This window comes from Pseudonaja textilis, chromosome 1 (assembly GCF_049901715.1).
Source record: "Pseudonaja textilis isolate UNSWEBS1 chromosome 1, rPseTex1.2, whole genome shotgun sequence".
Classification (NCBI taxonomy): Eukaryota; Metazoa; Chordata; class Lepidosauria; order Squamata; family Elapidae; genus Pseudonaja; species Pseudonaja textilis.
The window spans coordinates 177,089,545-177,104,884 of NC_141990.1; the positions used below are offsets into that span (position 1 = coordinate 177,089,545).

Here is a 15,340-nt window from a genome sequence, read left to right on the forward strand (position 1 = left end):
TGTAGGGGTTCAGCTACTGATGCTTTATGGGGCAAGAAGGATGCGTAAAAGTTCAATAGCCCCAAGAAAGCCTGTAGTTCAGTTTTGGAGGTTGGAGTGGGTGCCTCGTGGATTGCCTTAACCTTGGACTCCAGGGGGTGAATGCCAGAGGCGTCAATTTTATAACCTAGAAAGTCCACCTGTCTAGTGGCAATGGCACATTTTTCTTTTTTCAACTTGAGGCCATGCTGTCTGAACCTCTCTAACACTGCTCGAACTCTCTGGAAGAGTTGGGGTCTGTCCCTGGCCGAGACTAAGATGTCGTCGAAGTAGGGTACTACACCAGGGAGGCCCTGCAAAATCCGCTCCATGAGGGATTGAAAATACCTGGGGCAACACTTACGCCAAATTGGAGACGCTTGCATCGGAAGGCACCCCTGTGAGTGACAATGGTCTGGAGTTCCGCTGTTTGGTTATCAACAGGGAACTGCTGATATGCTTGAGACATGTCCAATTTAGCAAAAATGCTGCCTGGTTCGAATGTGTGTAATAAATGCTGAATGACAGGCACAGGATAAGCGCTAACTTGTAAAAATTTATTGATTGTCGTCTTGTAGTCCGAGCAAATTCTCAGGCTACCGTCTTTTTGAGGGGTGTGACAATGGGCGTCTCCCATTTGGCGAAATCTGTTGGCTCAATGACCCCTTGTTTTAACAGTTTATCCAATTCCGCATCTAGTTTTGGCCGAATAGCGAATGGGACCCTACGCGGTTTTAGCCTGATTGGGACTGCCTGGGGGTCAACTGAGAATGAGATGGGGGTACCGTTATAACACCCCAGCTCCTCGCTGAATACATCTGAGTAATCAGCGAATAAGGAGTCAGTGTCTGAGGTTGAGACAGCATGGACTCCTGTTAGCCCTAGGCCGAGATGGGGAAACCAATCGAGCCCCAATAAGGTGGGTAGATTGCCGTTAACTACCACTAGAGGTAGGTGACCTTTAAAAGCTTTAAAACTGACAAGGAACTTGCCTCTGCCGATTACAGGAATGGTCTTCCCCTGGTAGTCCTTCAGGCTAAACTGGCATCTCTGGAGCCGGCTAGTGGATAGGCTTGGTTGGAGCCTCTTGAGGGTGTTCCACGAGATAATTGAGAGCGCTGACCCTGTGTCAACCTCCATACGGCACGGTTTACCTTCTAGGGAAACGGAGAGAGAAATTTTACTAACAGTGTGGCAAGTGTGCTTGGCATGGTGGTGCGTGCGACAGTTCAATACTTGCCTCTGTGGTCCCGAGTGCGAGGGGGTGCCTTTGTGCTGAGCTTTGAGGGGCTTGGCAGACTCTCGCGATGTGTCCCCTTTTATGGCAGTTATTGCAGGTGGCTCCTTTAAACTTGCAGGTGGCCCTCTGATGAGATCCCCCACAGGCTAGGCACAGGGTGATGTGCTTGGGTGGACCGATGTTTTCTTGTTTGGCTCCTACCTGTGCCTGTCTGTCGTTGGAGAGGCGGTGGACGTCGTTTTCATCACTGATGGTTTCCTCTGCTACCACCTCCTCGGAGTGGACTGGAAGTGATGTCAGCTTGGCACTTGGGCCATGGATTTCGGTGGCTGAGTGCGCTGCCAGCTCAGCTGCCAAGGCCTCCTCTACTGCTTGTGCGAGGTTGAGGTCTTTTTTTGCGAGAAGGCGCCTTTGCAGGTGGAGGTCCTTGACCCCGCAGACTAATTGATCGAGGAGCATGTCCTCCAGGTAGGTTCCAAACCCACAATGCAGTGCTGCTGTTCTGAGAGCGGCCATATACTGATTGATGGTCTCCTTGCCCGATTGCTTCCTCATACGGAAGGTGAATCTCCTGGCAATCTGTGAGGGCCTGGGAGAATAGTGGTTAGTGAGGATTTCAAGTAACTCAGACCACGGAACGTTTTTCAACTCACGTGGAGCCACGAGTGCCGTGGCAGTATCGTAGACAGTGGCTCCACAGTAGATCAGGAAATACGATTTTTTCCGATGCTCTCCAGCATCCGCCAGGCCAACTGCATCGATATAATGATTAAAGCGGTTCTTATATGATTCCCACTTCTCCTCATCTGGTTTGAACGCTGGGAAGACTGGATTGGAATTCATGGTGCTGGGACCGGTAGAACAACCTGTGGAAAAAATCTCTCTGGGGCAGCAGACAATGTTTTAGTGCCTGTGGCAGGCAAGTGATTTCAGCTCAGGAGAGGCTTTTCGCAATCCTCTCTTTCTCTCTGGGTTAACCACGTTTGGCTGTTAGCCGTTGGCGGCGTTTGGATTCGCGCCTGTGTGGGCATCAGTGACTTGACTACAGTGCTGTGCTGTACCTTTTAGGTTTGAAATTCAAATGACAGCCGTTTGAATTTCGCGCCTAATACTGAGCGGCTGCGGCTCACAGCGCTTCACTTTCCCTGTAGCTGGGCTAACAAGCGGCTACAGACGCTTCTAACTTTCGATTCTGACCGCTCTCTCTGGCTGCGGTTCAGCGTTCGCTTCTTATCGCTTGCTGGCCGCTTTCTCTGTCAGCGGATCAGCGTTTGCTCTTTTTGTTTGCTCTTTTTGTTTGCTGACCGCTCTCTCTGGCTGCGGATCAGCGTTGCTCTTATCGCCGGCCGATCGCTCTCTCTGGCTGCGGATCAGCGGCTAGTGACTCAGCGGTTGCATGGTGCTTCTGGTAGCCATCCCATCCTCGTCGCCAGTGTTAAGTTTGGGAAAAGAGAGGCTGAACCAGAGCATGAGTGCAACAAATACTTTATTATAACAATAAAGGGCTGACCGTGCTTGCCACGCCTGGAACTGGCTCGCAGCAATCAGCAACTGGTTGGACCCCGCAGCCTGCTTTTATAGCTGGCTGCTGGGGAGAACCAACCAATGAGTGAAGGGAAGACGCCCACGCAAAGTGAATGGACCTGAGTGAGAACTCCTAGAGTTCTCAGGACATAACAGTCATGTCAATATTTAGACCAGTGTTTCTCCATCTTGGCAAGTTTAAGGTGGATAGAGTTAAGATGGGTGGGCTTTCCCAGAATTTCCCAGTCAATCTTGGGAGTTGAAGTCTGCCTGTCTTAAACTTGCCAAAATGGAGAAACACGGATTTGGATATATACGTACTGTAATATACTATATTGCTATTTTTTCTTCTTCTTCTTTTTCTTCAGCGTTTGTCTCGCGCTCGGGCGAGGTCCGCTAATGTCCTTGAGTACTGCTTCCACACCTCTCTGTCTGCCACGTGTGTCGGGTCTGCCTTCGCGATCTCTAGATCGGCCTTGATCGTGTCCATCCAGCGTTGTTTAGGTCTACCACGCGGTCTCGCTCCTCCGACAGTCACCTTCATTACAGATTTGATGATGGATTCTTCCTTGGCGCGGCTCACGTGGCCGAACCATCGTAGCCGGGACTGCCTCATGACCGTGGGGATGGGCACGACGTTGAACCGTCTCACGCACTTCTTCGCTCCTGACGCGATCGAGTAGGGTGAGGCCTACCGACCATCGGAGCATTCGCATCTCCATTATCTGGAGTCTGCTTTCGACTTCTTTGGTCGTCGGCCAGCACTCTGCGCCGTATATGGCCACGGGCGCACCACAGAGTTATAGATTTTCGCCTTCAGGCGCATCGGCATCTTCTTGTCACAGAGGACGCCTGTGACGGACTTCCATTTGCCCCACGCTGCATTGATCCTGGCTGCCACCTCAGTTTGTAGTAGGCCTTCTTCCCCAAGAGTAGTTCCCAGGTACTTGAAGGTGGAGGCGCGCGGTAGCTCCTGCCCGTTCACGTGGATGGAGCCTGTCATTTCAATGTCAGTGGTCAGGTATTCGGACTTCTTTAGGTTCAGCCGAGCCCGAACTGCTCGAGGCGGTCGTGCCACTGTTGGACTCGGTGCTCGAGTTCAGCCTTGCACAGGTTGGCCAGGAACACATCATCGGCGTAGAGCAGCGTCCATGGGGCGGGCGTGTACAGGTCGTGTGTAATTGTGTCCATCACCAGAATGAACAGCAGTGGTGAGAGAGCAGAGCCCTGGTGTACGCCGACGGTAATATTAAACTCCTCTGATATCCCAGCTGCCGCTTTACACGGCTTTTGTGACATCTGTATAGGAGTTGGACCCATTGTACGAGCAGCTCAGGCACGCCGTGATCTCGCAGCGCGCACCAGATGAGATCGTGCGGGACTCGGTCGAAGGCCTTTTCCAAGTCTAGGAAGGCGGTGTGGAGCGGATTTTCTTCTCTCTGTGAGCCTCCATCAGCATCCGCACACCGAAGATGGCGCGGTGGTGCCGCAGTTCTTGATGAATCCAGCCTGGTTGACGCTGATGTCGACGATGTCCCGAATGCGCTTATCAAGGATGCGTTCAAAGATCTTCATAGTGTGTGACAGTAACCTGACCGGTCTGTAGTTGGAGCAGTCCGCTGGGCTGCCCTTTCCCTTCCAGATCGGAACAGTGGTGCTGCGGTACCAGTCGTGTGGCACTTTTCCGTGGAGACGATGTTGTTGAACAGCTCGCACAGCCACAATGCCGAGCCCGGTAGTGCCTTTTTCCAGAAGTCGGCAGGGATGTCATCTGGTCCTGTTGCCTTACCGCTTTTTCATGGCCTTGATGGCGTCGGGCGACTCGCTGGCATAAATGCCTGAGACTGGGCCTTCAACTGGGTCACCTCGCGGGTTTGTGGGTGTGGAACTCCTCGGTGGAGATCTTCTCGAAGTATTGCCGCCACCTCTCCGCAGCGTCTCTGGGGTTGACGATCAAATTTCCCTTTCGTCGTTGATCCCATGAAACTGGTCAATGTCCAGGGTCTTCCTGTGTCTGCTTTTGGCTAGGCGGTAGATCTCATTCTCGCCTTCTCGCGTGTTCAGCTTCTCGTAGATGTCATCGTAGTGGAGCTTCTGGCTGTCGCTACTGCTTTCTTGGCTGCCTTTTGGCCGCCTTGTATTCGCAGAGCTTCGCTGGTCTTGTCCTGAAGAAAGGCCTTGTAGAGCCGTTTCTTCAGGTGTACGGCATCTTGTACTTCCGGTGTCCAGAGCCATGTATCTCGCTCGATGCGTCTCCGTCCTGGCTTGGTGCAACCAAGCTGTTGGCAGCCGGCAGTGTGAACAGTGCTCTTCAGCATGGACCACGCTTCCTGTGGCCCGTCGACCATCTGCAGGAACTGCTCCGGTTTGATGAGGGGTCCCGCCATCTTCTTCTGGTTCCACCACTTGATTCGTGGCTGGTCTGCATTCCTTTTGTCAATCCTGGTCTTGGGCTTGCTGATCCTGATCTTCGCCATCAGCGGCCTGTGCTGACTGCTCGATTCGTACGGGTACACCTTGGCGTTGAGCACGTTTTTAGCGGCTCTTCGTCGTACGATGATGTAGTCGATCTGTGTGTGGTGGCTCCCGTTTCTGCTATGGTAGGTGAGGAGTTGAGATTCTCACCTAATGAAGCAGGTATTCGTGATGGTCATATCATGGGAGTCGGCAAAGTCCAGGATCCTCTGGCCATTCTCATTCGTATCGCCTGTGCCGTGCCCACCGTGGCACTGGTGTCCGTTTTTTGTCCCGCCCTACATGACCATTCAGGTCGCCCGAGATGATGATGTCGTCTTCGTGTGGGATCTGCCTGAGTTGGATGTCAAGCAGTTCCCAGAAGGTATCCTTCTCCACCTATATTGCTATTTGATAGCTTATAATAGAGCAAATCTTAGACAAGGACACATATATTAAATGTTTAATTGCTACATAGAGAAATTGTACGATTTAAAAGATATAGAATTACTAGACACTTCAGAAGCAAAAAGTCAAACTTGTTATGGTTGGAACTGTCCTTTCCCAAAATTGTTTTTGATCTTCGAAAGCATCAGAAGGACATAATGATGATCAGGTCATGTTGCTACAGTGGGCGAAACTGCATCATTATTATTTTTTGCTTGGTTGGAAACATTTTCAAGGATGGGAGCAGGGACTTTTTATTTTTATTTTTTTGCAGAAAATAGATAAGGCAATCCCTTCAGAGCCTAACCTATCTCTTCCACTGCTTAAACTCAAAAAAAAAAAAAAAAAGAACAATATTTACTGTTGAATTTCAGCAGCCTAATACTGGAGTGCGACTTACTTTCAACACAAGATTTCCCAAACATTATATTTTTCCAAATGTTTTGATTAGCGATGCCAATATAATTGTTTTGAAATCTTCAATATATATTTGCTTTGAAAGCTTGGGTTGAGATTTTGTCCAAGCTAAAGATTTTTCAAAATATATGTGCATTTTAAAATTTATGTGCATGTTCATTTCAAACATTCAATATAGACAGCAGTCAATTTTAGATATTACAAGCAAAATGTCACCGGATCTTTCTTACTTCCAATGTTGCTGAACAGAATACTTGGTAAATGAGAGTATCAGTTACAGTTGGCAGTCATTGTTTCAAAAGGTTAGGTCATGAGAATCAAGATACTCAAGAAATAAGTTGTATGCAATGCAATTTGGCAAGTTAAAGCCTCAAAATAAAACTTGAGAAGATGGTGTTATCTGGAGAGAGAGAGAAAACAGCCAACTCTCTTCTTCCCACCCAAAGGAGCAAAACACACAAGACACCCCCCCCCCATCACCCTAAACCAAGGTTGGAGTTTTTGAAGGCCAGCAAGGTGAGAGCCAATGGAGATCTCTGGATTCAGTTAGTCTTTTGGCAATGTTTGTGGTGAATGGTCTGACTGAGCAGCACTTTCTGACTGGGTTTTTTTTTAATGTAATAATAAAAAGGCCCTCCATGGTCCTACTTGGGATGGGGGCATCACATACACATTTGTGGAAGACTGAATGGCTTATCTTTCCCCGTATGTCTCTCCTTTCAAAGCATTAGTAGTTAAAGTTTAAAATAAAGTTAAAGAAGCAGAAGCAATACTTATAGAAGCAGCTTTGGTTTGTAGCTGCTCCTGTACTCAGGTTGCTTTCTTGGAAGACAAATGGTTTCTTAAACTAACCACAGCTTTGATGCTGGATGGTGATAAATTAAGCAACAGCAAGCCATGGATATAAATTAAGCTAAAGAATATCACAGCTTAGGTTGTTATACAAATCGGATCGTTGTTTCTCCATTTATGAATTCTTACTTACTGCTTCTAACTACATTACCTATTCTGTTCTTTATAGGAAGTTCTCAGTAAAATGGCACAAATAGTAAGGGAGGTTGATGCCTTGGTGAATAATGTATTAATAGAAGAGTTATTGGACTGGAAGAGACGGCAACAAATTGCTTGCATTGGAGGCCCTCTACACAGTGGGCTTGATCAGCTGCAAAACTGGTAAAGTGTTATCACTAGTTTCTCTGTAGAACACAACAGGAAGTGTGATGCTGTGTGGTTTTTCCATCTCAGTGTAGTCAGTAAAAAAAATTCTTCTGAGAGATTAACAGAAATTATCGTTAAGTAATTTCTAAGAATCCAAAGAGTCAGAAACAGAGATCATTTAAAGAGGCATTCATTGGCAACAAATAAAGCTTCTTTAAATGATCTCTGTTTCTGACTCTTCCGATTCTTAGAAATTGTTTAGTAAATAAAACAATTTTAATAAAAGTAAAAGGCCCAAAGGTGAATCATATAGAAAATGTTTTCGTTCCAAATTGTGAAGCCATCATGAGGCTATTAGCCAACTGTGAAATCTCTCTGCTATGATGATTTGGTAGCCCATCAAGCAGCATATTTTCTAATGGGAAGCGGGGAGGGAACTGAATTTATAACTCATGTTTGTATGGAAGGTTCTCCAACCATATGACAAAATGACTTTTCGGTGGCAAACAGCAGTTATATAAAATTGTGGTGATACAAAATAATAATCTAGCTGACTCTGCAAATAATAATAATAACAACAACAATATTGCCATACCTAGTGACAGCAGAATGGATGAGAAACAATTTGAAAAAATCACCAGATATCAAGACTTGAAAATCGAACTGCAGAGACTCTGGCATAAACCAGTACAGGTGGTTCCAGTGGTACTCGGCACACTGGGTGCTGTGCCTAAAGAGTTAGGCAAGCACTTAAAAGCAATTGGCGTTGACAAAATCACTATTGGTCAGCTGCAGAAGGCCACCTTACTGGGATCTGCTCATATAATCTGCCGATACATCACGCAGTCCTAAACACTTGGGAAATATTTGACTAGTGATTTGTGATACGAACTCCAGCATAGGTATCTTGTTTGCTGTGTACACTGTTGTTTTTTGTGAATAATAATAATAATAATAATAGATCACATACTGAGCTGTTGCAAGACAATCACTCAGACTGACTACAAACAACATCACAACACAGTCGCTCAGATGGTCCACTGGAACTTGTGTCACAACTACCATCTGCCTGTAGCAAAGAAGTGGTGGGATCATAAGCCTGAAAAAGTGGTTGAAAATGAGCATGCAAAACTACTGGGGGACTTCTGAATACAGACTGACAAAATTTTGGAACACAGTACTCCAGATATCATGATTGTGGGGAAGAAAAAAGTGTGGATTGTCAACATTGCCATACCTGGTGACAGCAGAATCGATGAGAAACAACTTGAAAAAGTTACCAGATATCAGGACTTGAGAATTGAACTGCAGCGACTCTGGCAGAAACCAGTGCAGGTGGTTCCACTGGGTGCTGTGCCTAAAGACCTAGGCAAGCACTTAAAAAAATTGGCGCTGACAAGATCACCATTGGTCAGCTGCAGAAGGCCACTTTACTGGTATCTGCTTGCATAATCTGCCAATACATCACACAGTCCTAAACACTTGGGAAGTGTTTGACTAGTGATTTGTGATACGGAACCCAGCATAGTTATCTCGTTTGCTGTGTATACTGTCATTTTTGTGAATAATAATAATAATAATAATAATAATAATAATAATAATAATAATAATAATAATAAATGGAATACCAAAGCTTTGCATGGACAGCACTTGAAAAACATTGAAGGAAAATGTGATGACAACTTGACGTGGACATGGCTTAAGATGGGAACCATCAAAAAAGAAATGGAAAGTTTAATACGTGCTGCTGAAGAACAAGCACTACAAACTAATGCCATGAAAGCAAAGATACAAAAATCCATTGACAATCCTAACTGCCGGCTTTGCAATGACAAAGTTGAAACTGTTTCACACTTAATATTTGAATGCAGCAAACTGTGCAAACTGACTACGAAGCTAGACATGATCGAGTTGCTAAATTACTCCACTGGTCATTATGTAAAAAATATACCTTACCTGTATCCGAACAGTCATGGGAACATTAAGTGGAAAAAGTTGTCAAAAATGAAATGGTGAAGATCTTGTGGAACTTTTGAATACAGATTGCCATTTGGAACACAACACACCAGATATTATGGTTGTCAAGGGCCGAAGCATACAATTTATTAATATTGTTGTACCAGGAGACGCCAGAGTCAAAAAGAACTGGAAAAAACAATGAAATATCATGACCTGGCCATCAAAACTACACGATTATGGATGAAACATGTAACAGTGATACCCATTGTCATCAGGCACTTGGTACCATGTCCAAGAATTTTATAAAATACATCAAGAAATTGTAGCTTCCTGCAATAACACCAGCGGAACTGCAAAAAAATGTGCTACTCAGAACACTGTATATTTTAAGAAGGTACTTGGTTGATACCTAGGACGCTGGCAGCAACCCGTATCAACTGTTAACACCAGTCACTGGTATTTGTGATACATTTTTAAATGTTCAGTTGACTGAGTTTCATGTTTAATGAGTAAAAGAGATAATAATAATAATAATAATAATAATAATAATAATAATAATAATAATAATAATAATAATAATAATAATAATAATATCCCATCTAATCATCTGGCTGATTGTGCTATTAACTATAATAATAATTTTGCATAGGCAAGTGAGACTTAATGACTCTACTATCCAAGGCCTGGGAGAAAAATTCAGACGCTCCAGAATGCAGGAACAGCAATAGAAAAAGCATGTTTTCTGGGTCCCATCAGATGACATGTTTTAACCATGAACCCAGAGAGTACTGTTTAAGGAATAATCATGCTCTTTGTCACTTGTTCTCTTTGGAACTATATTGCAGAACAAATGCAATTCAGCTTTTTATTTCTAGACTACATTTATAGTTCCGACAGAAGAGAGTAGTTGTAGTTTGTATTTCCACACTGCAGTTTCAGTGCAAGCTAGATAGACAACACTTTTGTGATGGACTCTTCCAACTAAATTATATAGTATTGGCATTGCCTTGGGAAATACATCTGGCTGGCAGAAATAGACATTTCTGGATTTTTAACAATGCACTAAGAAAGAATGCCTACCTTTTACATTTTCGTTATCATCTTAAACATTAAATGTTTCAAAAGGTTAATGCTATACAATTAAAGTACATAAATTAATAGCTTCCCATAACACTGTAAATTGGCATTCATAATTTCAGTAGGTCTTCAGAATAAAAGCAGATCGCTCATTGAAGGGTCTGTTAAGGAAAGACTGCTGTAGAAGAACTTGAGTTAGGAATTGAGCAAATTTGACTTGCTTTCAGAATTGTGCCTATGATGAAACAGAATTAGGGCTGTTTTCATCTGAAGCAGAGAATTGCTGGACATAAGTTGCTGTGAATATTTTTCTAAGCATAAATGGGACAGCAAGTCTGGTTTTATCATTTGCCATAAGAAGAGTTCTAATTCAGTAGCTGATTTTTTATGACACCTGCTAAAAAGCGGTATTTTTGTTTTTTGTTTTGTCCATACCAGGAAGGAAAACGGTACTTGTGGCATTCTCTGTGGCAGGTGTCAAAATAACATTATTGATCTTGAACATCATGTAGTTTTTCATTAGGGGAGGGGAGGCACCGTTAAAGTAAAAAATGTTCTGGGTTAGCCCCAGTCAAAGTTTAATGACTTGAAACTTTTCTTGTGTTTCTTTAGTTTTACAATGTTGGCGGAAAGTCTTTTTCAAATAAGAAGGCAGCTGGAGAAGCTGAATGAACTTTTGATAAAACTCACTTACGAAGGAGACCCTATTCCATTACAAAGACCTCATTTGTTGGAAAGAATAAATGCTTTACTTTACAGTCTTTTCCAAAGGTATATAAGTTAATTTTCATTTTCAACTGAAGTTGTACTGGAAACTATTATTTACCACTCTTTCATCTCAGCATATGGAGATATTTAATTGTACAAGAAAATTTCTGAAAACTGGGTTGGATAAAGTAAAAAAAATTTCATGCTATCTTGAAGAAATGAAGCTGCTAGTCTTGCAATGTTTCACCAGGATTGTTTGTGGACTGCTGACACTTATCTCTTTTCTCCTTAGTTCATTTATAGTGGAAAGACAGCCTTCCATGCCAACTCATCCTCAGAGGCCTTTGGTTCTTAAAACGATGATACAGTTTACCGTAAAACTTCGGTGAGTAAAGGTTGTTGCTTGCCACTTATTGGATTGGTTTAACATTTTGGCATATTTTTAAAAACATATCATGTGCCGTAGACCAAATTCCTAAACAGGTACACGATCCTTCCATTGGCTTTTGTGCAACAGTTTGCTCTTGGGAGGAAAAGGTTTTTTGATAACTCTTAAGCCTCCAAAAGACTTGGGAAGTTAAAGTTACAACTTGAGCTTTTCAAGCAAGTCAAATCATTTCACCTCTTGCTTTAACTAATATCATTGTCTCTGTTATATTCCATTTCCATTTCTGTACTTTTCTACTTGTTGGCATGCGTTTGTATTTTCATCAGCATCTACCCAATGGCATCGATTGTTAAGATTAGTAATATTTATATTATTTCTGTTGAAAACCAGAGTGGAATGGGGAGAGAAGGAAGAAAATTTTCAGGTGGCATTTTTGACTATAATAATTAGCTACTGCCTCCATGGATACCTATCTCCTACTTTAATTCAGCAATTGTTCTGGATTTAGGGGAACTAGCAGGATCCCTTCTATCTCCTATATAATTTACTTTAAACAAGCCTACTAACTCAGAGGCATATTTATTTCCTCTCTATTCCCTGGGAGCATCTACAGACCCCCAATAATTATTTCCTTACTGATTTCACATTGTCAACCAGCAGCCACCACATGTTTTCCCTCATCTCTATCTATTTATCTTAGTCCCTCTAGGATTCTGTTTCCTTTGCTTTGATGTCTTTTACTTACAGATCTACGCAACTAGAATCCTAGCATCCAAATTCATTTCCTTATTTTCTTGACAACCTCAACATTAACATTAACACCAACATCAACTTCTTTCTTTATTCTCCAATTCTGCCACTAGCTGCTAGGTTGCATATACTTGGTGGTAAATCCACCAGTAATATTGTGAATCTGGTTGGCATTATCTACAAAGACTGCCTAATTTGCTTTCAGAGTTAGAAGATTGCCATGTTGTTTGAGGAATGCCTGAGACGTTATTTATGGAGAGCTGTATTTTCTCATATTAAATTTCACACTTTTAACTTTCTAGGCTACTTATTAAACTGCCAGAGCTGAACTACCAGATTAAAGTGAAAGCTACTATTGACAAGTATGTACTTTTTTAAAAAATTAAGTCATTGTAATATTTAGTAAAAATTCTCAAGATATTTTTGAAAATGTTTGACATTAATTGAATCCAGCTAAATTTGCTTCAGATTTTTAAATGATCAGAATAACACTTTTATTTCAATTTACATTAGCAAAACATATTTGAAACAAATGCTGGTTTAACTTTGCATGCAAATCCCAATGTTAATGTATTTCTCTTCTAAGTATTGTTCAGGCTTCTAATGTTGCTTTGTGCCTGAAATATTTTCTTCAGAGCCCATTGGAGTCTTTTCTTGCCAAAATGAAAGATGAATGTAACTTATTTATTAACTTAATCAAATTTGGAAACCACCCATCTCCCTCCTTATCATGCATCTACAAATATTTAGATATTTTCTGCTGAGATACAAAAATGGATTTGTAGAGACTTAAGAAAATAAGCCAAGGGAGTGATAGAAATATAATAGGATGGCATTGTTTATTTATTTGTTTATCATTACAATCCAACATTTCATGGGGGGTTAACACAATAAAGAAAGAAGTTTAAAACATTCATAGTAAGAATAAAATCAGCATAAAATCAGAACATGATAAAGAACATGATTAATAAAAGAACAAGTCAACACATAAGGGTAGTTGGCAACTGAATCATCAGACTCAGACTCATTAAAGTCTTTCCACTGCTTTGAACCATTGTTGTTGCTCCACAACAAAACTAGACAGTTTTGATTGAAGTTCTCTTTATGTTGTTTGCGGTATAAACCTGAAACTCCAAGACATCAGCATTCTAAAGCATAAAGTTGAAAAGCCAAAGAATGCTCTTGAAGTTCATCCCAATGAGTTGTTAGATTTCAAACAAGAAGCTGATGACAGGTTTTAGTCAGACTTATGATAACTATAATAACTATAGTATGGTGCAATAAAATGGTGTTTTTAGAAGACATAAAGATGCAATGTTTGAATAAACTTCCACAGCTTATTTTTGATATTGGATCTCGGACAACTAGCTAAGAATTCAACAGTGGCAATGGCATGGGTACTGCTAGACAAATGTGACCTTTTCAGATAGATTCTGCCTTCAGTATTTTTGAGTATTTGAACTGAAAAGGAAAGATCATTCTGGGAAATGGGAAAGATCATTATATGATTCAGAGCTCTTTGCTGACAAAATGCTGATGACCCATTAACATGTGAACTTGGACAGCAGATGCTCTTTATGAGGGGACACAGTTCCAAGGTTTTATTTTGAATAGAACAGGTGTCCAACATTGTCAACTTTAAGACTTGTGGACCAAATCCCAGAATTCTCCAACCATCATGGGTTGAAGTCCACAGGTCTTAAAGTTGACAAGATTAGATAGCCCTAGCATAGAGTTACATTCTCCCAGAAGGAACTGGGAACTCGGGAAGGCTTCTAGACCGAGATTTCTCTCTTTGGTTCCCTACATTGAAGAATTGGCCCAGAGTATATTTTATCCATGTCAGTTTATGTTCCCTTCTAGAAATACAGAGTTCTGGTATTATCTTTAAAACCTTAAATACTCAGGAGAATGTCTTTTTCTATCACAGTCTGGCCCACCTCCAGTGAGGCATATCTTAATACTTGCCGTAGGCATATCTTAATACTTGATGTAGGCTCTTCTTTTAGTAACTCAAGTCTTTTCTGAAGCCTTCCCAACCATACATTCCATTGAAATGACTGACACCTCTATTGGCCTTTTAAAAAATCCTTTAAAAACACAGTTTCTGTAATGGGGTTGATTTGATTGTTTTAAAAGGCTTTAACACATGATTTTTTTCAATTGGTGAAGATTTATTTTCTTAATCTATTTGTTTTAACTTACATTGTATGTTTTATTGTAACCCCCCATGAGATTTCAGTAGCTGGCATACAGCAAGTTTAGGAAATCATTCAGTTGATTAAGAAAAGACATTTTGTATATTTGAAGACTTGCCCAAGATTAATTTGCTTTGTTTGTTTCTTTAAAACCCAGGAATGCCTCTACTATAAGGTAAGAAAATATAAATGATGGAGTTTTAAGTATAAACACACTTTGCTTTTTATTATTTTACCTGCGGTTCTCAACCTTACCGGGATATGTTTTCTAGCAACCGCAGATTTGTTCTGTGTGGGACTCATATAAAAGCAATGAACATGGATGAGTCTGCAAACGGGAACCTTTCAGTGGAATTTCGACATTTGGTAAATCACTTTTTTTCCTTTTGGCACAGGAGTTGGAAATCCTTGCTTGCTTCTCAGCATTTATGGATATGGCATTTCTGTTAACTGTGTACTGAGACTTCCCTTTGAACTTGGTATAACTTAATTAAAAGCTATGTACTCGTCCTAATCCCTTCCATTGCCAGCTAGGTTCAAACTATACCTGACAACTAGATGTATGTTTGCACCTAACTTTTATAGGCCTCTAGCATTAACTGCGGGATGAGTGTGGATAATTCGTCAGATCAGAGCAAATATGGCAATAGACCTGCATTCTTTTCTCACTATCAGCACAATTGGAAATATCCCTTCAGAAGAAAACCTCTCTTTAGGAAGAGAAAAACGGCAGCATAGATTCCTTTAATTATCACTCCCTGCTATTTGGATAGTCTTATTAATATTATTATTGAAGTATATTAAATAGAAATATGAATTTAATTGTCAAGTGTAGCTTGGTCCTTACTAAACAGAGAGGAACAAATATTTCTCTAAAAACGCATTTCTCTGTGAATGAGGAAAAATTTATTGTTTTGGGGGAAAAATACAAAAATTGGAAGTAAAATTTTTTAATTATACTTTAATATCCTTTGTAGATATAAATGCATAAATAGATGTTGC

At 41.7% G+C, this 15,340-nt stretch overlaps 1 protein-coding gene across 1 annotated transcript in view; it reads left to right on the plus strand.

Annotated features, from left to right (window-relative positions):
• Nucleotides 1-15,340, plus strand: part of STAT4 (signal transducer and activator of transcription 4) — a 51,101-nt gene that overhangs the window by 19,729 nt on the left and 16,032 nt on the right. Inside the window, exons 8-13 of the mRNA XM_026696716.2 lie at nt 7,122-7,273; nt 10,907-11,065; nt 11,295-11,387; nt 12,443-12,502; nt 14,496-14,513; nt 14,611-14,704. Of these exons, the coding sequence (XP_026552501.1) occupies nt 7,122-7,273; nt 10,907-11,065; nt 11,295-11,387; nt 12,443-12,502; nt 14,496-14,513; nt 14,611-14,704 (576 nt within the window). The remainder of the gene's footprint in view (nt 1-7,121; nt 7,274-10,906; nt 11,066-11,294; nt 11,388-12,442; nt 12,503-14,495; nt 14,514-14,610; nt 14,705-15,340) is intronic.